General features: G+C 42.6%; 4 protein-coding genes across 4 annotated transcripts; 2 read left to right on the forward strand and 2 right to left on the reverse strand.

The window, feature by feature from the left end:
• Nucleotides 1–469: 469 nt before the first annotated feature.
• On the forward strand, nucleotides 470–1273 carry CCR75_007829 (uncharacterized protein; the record flags this gene model as incomplete). The annotated part of the gene is made up of 1 exon (XM_067965885.1): nucleotides 470–1273. The coding sequence occupies one exon, from the start codon at nucleotides 470–472 to the stop codon at nucleotides 1271–1273; it is 804 nt and encodes a 267-aa protein (XP_067816062.1).
• Nucleotides 1274–1379: 106 nt separating this feature from the next.
• Nucleotides 1380–2417, reverse strand: CCR75_007828 (uncharacterized protein). The gene is made up of 2 exons (XM_067965884.1): nucleotides 2158–2417; nucleotides 1380–2086 (listed from the first exon to the last, which is right to left on the reverse strand). Exons 1-2 carry the CDS (start codon nucleotides 2287–2289, stop codon nucleotides 1490–1492), a joined length of 729 nt encoding a protein of 242 aa, XP_067816061.1. The 5' UTR covers nucleotides 2290–2417; the 3' UTR covers nucleotides 1380–1489.
• A 198-nt stretch (nucleotides 2418–2615) lies between these two features.
• On the reverse strand, nucleotides 2616–2944 carry CCR75_007827 (uncharacterized protein; the record flags this gene model as incomplete). The annotated part of the gene is made up of 2 exons (XM_067965883.1): nucleotides 2616–2723; nucleotides 2855–2944. 2 exons carry the CDS (start codon nucleotides 2942–2944, stop codon nucleotides 2616–2618), a joined length of 198 nt encoding a protein of 65 aa, XP_067816030.1.
• An 851-nt stretch (nucleotides 2945–3795) lies between these two features.
• CCR75_007826 (uncharacterized protein) lies at nucleotides 3796–4287 on the forward strand (the record flags this gene model as incomplete). The annotated part of the gene is made up of 1 exon (XM_067965882.1): nucleotides 3796–4287. The coding sequence occupies one exon, from the start codon at nucleotides 3796–3798 to the stop codon at nucleotides 4285–4287; it is 492 nt and encodes a 163-aa protein (XP_067816031.1).
• Nucleotides 4288–6214: the final 1927 nt, after the last annotated feature.

The raw sequence follows: 6214 nt of genomic DNA on the forward strand, positions 1-6214 counted from the left end.
TAAGTGTTAATTTCATGTAACGATACACCGTTACACCCAATATTTCTGGTCAAATTGACTTTCATGTCCGCTTCACTTGTGCGGTGAAACTCTGTATTTAGATCAAGCAATTAATTATATCGAGACCAGTAATTGATGCCAAGGACCTTCGTTGACGGTTGCCATTCAAAACGTGTGCCACAGTTTCGACCGCTACTGTAGTAATTGTTGCTTTGATTTAAATAAGGAGCGGTCCACCATTTTGAGTTGTACGGTAAGTCAGTAAGAAATAATTAATAATGAAAAAAACTGAATTTACATCATGCCAACGTTCTTGCTTCCCGTGACGCGCCACTCCCTGTCCTTCGCAACCTCCTTCCTCCGCTCTGTACTTAACTCATCCATATCTCGCCAAGATAAAATTCAATTTATTATTTCGTCCCAATCACGAGATCTCGAACGTTCACTACGTTTCCGCTTTCCTAGTCTCATGGCGTCTCACGAACATGAGGCACTCCCAGATTGGTCCAATCAAAACGATATGAAAGAAGCTTTAAGTCAATGCAGTGGAGCTATTCTAGCAGCTAGTGGCTGTGAAGACAATGCCCTTAATTGTCCGGGCCTTTTGTCTCGTGAGTGGCTCCAGTGTGAACAAAACATTGCATCGGTCGTTTCGTGTCGACAACAGATTCTAAAGTTGTCGTGGACAAATGGGTTCGTAGAGAAACAGTCGGTTTCTGCCATAGGCAAAGCAAATTGGGAATTAGAACAAGAATTACAAAAGACATTTTATGAATTTCCTTTTAATTTAACAATTATTCGAGCTTCGACTGGGATGGATACTTTTCTGCAAGGTCGACTACATACTTTAATTCGTGGACGAACACTATCGATGAGTGTTAAGACTGGACGAATTGCCTTTGTCCATCCGCTTGATATCGCAGAGTGCTTGAGTGCAATACTTTCTCTCAACAAAAGGGACGGATTTTACAAATTCACGGGACCCGAGGCGTTCTCGTTTCAGGAAGTTGCAAAAATATTGTCCGAGGGAATTGGAGATACCGTCACCTTCTCGTACTTTCCACTGTGGGCGGTGCAGCCGGCACGATGGGTACAAGGAGTTCCGGGTGATGTCACGGAGGAGGAATTGGGTGTGTTGCGAGCGCTGGAAGCTGGCGCGCAAGATGAAGTTGAGACTAGTGGAATGGAGAAGCTCATGGGGCACAAACCACGCACGTTTCGCGAATTTGTACTCGAAAACTCGGACAAATGGCCACGCGCGGATCCCTATTGATTCGTTTTTTATGCCTTGATTTTACTTTTTTATATTAAAGCTCGTCGAAAAAAAGTAATTTACAAGTCTTACAAACGGCAGCTCATTATTTCCACCACGTTTAAAATCTTTTTATAGTGATTCAATATATTGTTTTTTATTACAATATTATTCTTGTTACTGAAACCTTCGATAGAAGCTATGCTTTTAAATCTCGGAATTCATTGCTCATTCAAGTTACCACGGGATTTCGGCCGATGGGAATTTCGTGTCTGCGTTGATAAATTTCCCGGAATCCTTAAGTGTCAATTTCTCCAAAGCATTTGCCATGGCCTTTGCTGCATTCGAAGGCTTCAGGAAGCCTTTATGTTTGGTCATGTCTGTTTTCACGTACCCGGGGTTTAACGTCACCAGTCCAATATTACGCTTACGCAAGCTGACTGCCATGGAGCGATTGATCATATTCAGTGCAGTCTTGGATGCGGAATACCCAAAGGCTTCGGCGAAGTATGCTTCCATTTTGGGCGTATTGGTATGAATACTTCCTAAAATAGTTGACAATTGCGCAACGTAGGCAGCTCCTTGCTTCTTCGCGGCAAGTTCGAGGTTTGGTAGAAAGGCACGAGTCGTTAGAAATGGACCAATCGTATTAATTTCAAACTGACGCATCAAGTCTTCTTTTTTGGCGGCTTGCAACTTGTCGGGTAACCAAATGCCGGCGTTATTGATAAGAAGGTCGATTGGGACACCTTCTAGTTGACGTGCAGCGTCCAGGACGGAAGATTCATCGCTTGTATCAAGCGTCACCACTCGAGACGGTGAAAGTGCTTTAAGCTGGGCATTTAGTGCATTAAAAAATGTTTGAAATTAAGACGAACTCGATAACAAGACGTTCGCAAATTTACCTCGTCAGTGTTGCTACTAGCTCGGGCCGTCCCAATAACGTGCCACTTGGACTGCGTGTAGTATTCAGCAAGTGCTAAGCCGATGCTACGCGTGCTTCCTGTGATAAGGACCGTTTTCGTGAGTGAACTCATGAGATCAAAGAGGAGGAGGTTGCAAGGAACCGAGGCTTTTTGGAAATGAGATTTTTAAGAGCCAAAGCGCCTTTCATTGGGCGACAAGTAATACCGGTAGGGACGTAATGTGGCTGTAGGATTAAAATGGTCTACGAAACAACCGATTAAGAGTTCATTCAAACTTTAATGGGTGCGCTAGATGTTTAATGAAGGTGTGCAGGATTCAGCGTTTCGAAAGACAAAATGGTGGGTAGCTCGTCGTATCAATTACGAGCGAAAGTCCGGACCCATGCGTTTTAATTATGTATTTCTTACGAATCATTTCAGCCTTTGTATTTTAAAAGTCAATCGGCTAAACTCATTGCGAGGTCCTGTCGTGAGCACCTCCGCGTGAAATGATCCGTACGGATGTTGCCTTCCATAAGATCTGCCGACTCAGCTTCACCTTGGCCCTATATAATGCATGAATTTATAAAAATTAACAGTAATTAATTGTCCTTCGCCTATTAGTATCGCTAAAAGTTGAGATTACCGTACACACGCCAGTAGGATTCTCATAGCTATTTTAAGCTGCAGCGTTTACGTGTCTTGGCGGTGTCATAGATTGACTTTTGATTTGTCCACCGTAGCGCGGAGTCGATATTGCTTGCCAAAAAGGAATACGCTCTCGCATCTATGTTAGGATACGTCCGACTAAAGAATTCAAGATAAAATAATCAACGAATGAATATGCTGCATACCGTGCGCGGAATGCAAAAAGCGACTAGAAAATCATAAATTCATTTCATCTGCACCATGGTATTCGCTAACGCCAACGATAATCGTGGAAATTGTACTTTGTCAACTTAATGGACAACTAGAGGGCTCCAATCTTTCGACGAGTGAATTTGGGTCTACACGACTTTTCAACTAGTTTTAGAACTGTGTCGGCTAAATATTTAGTATTATATGGTTTTCCTTATAAATCTGGACTGAACTTTTTTTTGAACTAAATCATAAAGTTTCTTTCGTATTTTGTTGCGTAAAAACTATTTTCTATAGAGTAAGGAAATCACAACAAAGTAGACAAAGACAAATTGAATATGTGGCGGAATAGTGACGATGTCAAGGACTAAAGCGGCACGTTACGGGAAGCAAGGAGATGGCGAAACCCATCCCGAATTTGTCTCGCTACATAACAGCCTTAAAAAATGACCGCCCAATTTAACGTTACGAAACACATTTCCGTTGGTTTCGCTCCCTCACTCGATTAAATCGAAGGCCTCCTAAGAAAGAAAAGCGGATAAGCTATCGTAACACAATTGTGTTTTTCTTATAAGAATCAGAATAGGTCATATTTCACAAATCGCTTCGTTCGGCTTCCAAAAAGTCATATCAAACGACAGACTTAGGTGTCGACGACGGGTAGTAAATTTTACTAGTGCCAGCTGTCAACTGCCACAAGATATTTGCTGTATGCTTCGGTCAGCATGATCTAGCCACATTTTCTCTCGGTCTAAGATTATACTAATTCCTCTAAAAAGCATGTCGGACTGTAACTGCGAACATCTTGACGATGCATGTCTTACATCTCCAAATAAGAATGGTGATGAAATAGCTGACCCTTTCACTGAAGTATGCAGTTGGAGGCCGCGTTGGCTCATCGATGGTGTAATATTTCCGGTCGACGGCATTGAAATCAACTCTGCAAAAGTTACATACACGATTACTGTGCAGCTGTACGGTGGCCTCCAATGGGACATTAAGAAACGCTACTCGGAAATCCGAGAAATGCACAAGGGTATTGGAGAACGTGTCAAGCATTTGAACTTCCCTTTCAAGTACTTCTTTTGGAACCTCAAGGCTCACGTTTTGCTAAAGCGAAGACAGCAGCTCGAGGCATACATTACGGAGCTGCTGGAGATTCGACCATTTCTCTTCCGTCAGCTGTACAATTTCCTTGGCGTGTATGAAAACATCAAGTCGTTGGAGCGCAAACATAAACGCGCGACAAATGCTGGTGGAGTGCAAACTTAAAACGTGAAAAAGACTTTTCTTCGAGACGGTTTCTCGAGCGGTTTTGTCGAAAAACTTGAGGCATTCCCTCGAAAAATTTGAGTAAGAGAAAGGTTTAAGTCGACTTCTTGTTAACTGGGAAATGTTGTCGATTGCAAATTTAAATGGATGATGTTAATTTCATGAGTGTGATCGCCCTGCTATTTTGGCTAGTAAAGCATTTCTTAGCAATGCCTGTAGCGGACTAGGTGGAGAAAAAGTTCGTCTCCAGTGTTCGAGTTTTGAGCAGCTTCATTACGCCCGAGGCTTATTGTAATGAGGCAGGCTTTTTTGGTTGGGGAACCGTTGTTGTGGTACATTTACTTTATGGTAAAATCTTTGTTCTATTCAAAATAGGTAATTACTAAAATCACATTTATTATGGGTAAAACATATGTGGCAGCCGCCAGATATAAATCTGGCGGCCAAAGTCTCTTTTAAGTTAGCGAGGTTAAGGTTTTAAATTTAATATATTACATAAAGTTTAGTTTGCCTTTTGATCTTAAAGCGCTAGTGCCTTCCTAACGCTTGCGCTTTGATCTGCGAGAGAAAGAAGCCCTCTAAAGGTATATACTCTCGGGTAATAATTGCCACTTGATTCTACGAACCCTTGAAATCCCTTGAACTATGATTCACTAAGCTTTACTAGCTTGTACGACTCACTGATTTGTTAAAAATATACAAGTTCTAAATAACTTAGTGCCTCTTTGAGTCTAGAAGTCTTCCTCTGACTTAAGGAGCTACGTAGCTCCGCTACACCTGGTAGCACTCGTAGTCAATCTACGCCTGAGTCCTTATAGATAAGCCTCTGCTGTAAAGGACTCTTTTCCAGGACTTTTTGGAGATCGAGCAAATTGAGTTGATATCCCAGGGACCAGAGGTTCTAGATGCAAGGCTTGAAGCCTTTACGCAATATGAATTATATCTTATCGGACAGGTCCAGGACCACTTAGCGGCATCTATGCCGACTCGATACATTTATGTACCTAAGTATGAGCCTAAGGCTCGCCTTGTTGTCAGTGTTAAGAGATTTGAGGGCTCAAGAGGGAGAAAACTTCCTTTTTTTGATCAAGCAAATGGAGATGTCCATAGACTCTGCTTTGTTCTTAACAGAACGACAAAAGTTGGCCATGGCCATATCCAAGCTTTGATGTAGAGCCATGTATTGGGCACTCTTGTGTAACACGTCTATAAACGACGCTTCATCCACATGGAATTCGCTGAAACAGCAAAAAACTTGCATGTTTGCACCGCCTGATCAGACTTTTCGTATGCGATCGCGAATCATAGCAACTCGTCCGGGTAAACGAACCCTAAGGGGTTATGTCCAGGATTTGAGAACTATCATTGCTGCTATGCATTAAGACCCGGTGCAAGAAGCAATTGTCGTAACAATCTGTATGGGGGGTCTCAATGAGGGCGTTGCCCGGACGGAATTGCTCCGATCCCATCCTGCTGCTTTCAAAGAGGCAGTTGCCATAGCGCTACGCGCTGAATGCGACTTTAATAATTGCCTTCGCACTACTACGCCCATTTACCGTACAAGCTCTTCGATCACATCGGGTTCGTCTTATAAACCGGAACCTATGGATCTAAGCCTCGTTGATGAGGGAGATGAAATACTTCAAGCTGTGGACCAGCATAAAATAATCCGCAGATGTTATTTGTGCGAAAGCACTAAACACTTACGCCCGGCTTGTCCCTACGCAACGCGCGCATAGCTCTAAAGAGTAATAATCCCGATTGGGCTTCTGATAATAATGACAGCAAGAGCTCTCATTGTCATTACGTTGACTGGAGGTGCGATATCATAGACAACCAAGAAGTCGTTGATTGTAGCACTATTAACAGCTCAAGTACAATATGCTGCAGCCTGAGAAGCAACAATGGAAGCAATTAGCGAATGAAA

Source organism: Bremia lactucae, linkage group LG7, assembly GCF_004359215.1.
Source record: "Bremia lactucae strain SF5 linkage group LG7, whole genome shotgun sequence".
In the NCBI taxonomy this organism is placed as follows: Eukaryota; Oomycota; class Peronosporomycetes; order Peronosporales; family Peronosporaceae; genus Bremia; species Bremia lactucae.

What these genes read in the sequence shown, in the direction of transcription:
- CCR75_007828 (XM_067965884.1), bottom strand. Translation starts at nt 2,289, where the DNA reads ATGAGTTCACTCACGAAAACGGTCCTTATCACAGGAAGCACGCGTAGC. An exon ending in CTAGTAGCAACACTGACGAG is followed by an intron (nt 2,087 to 2,157) that starts GTAAATTTGCGA and finishes CTAAATGCCCAG; the next exon opens with CTTAAAGCACTTTCACCGTC.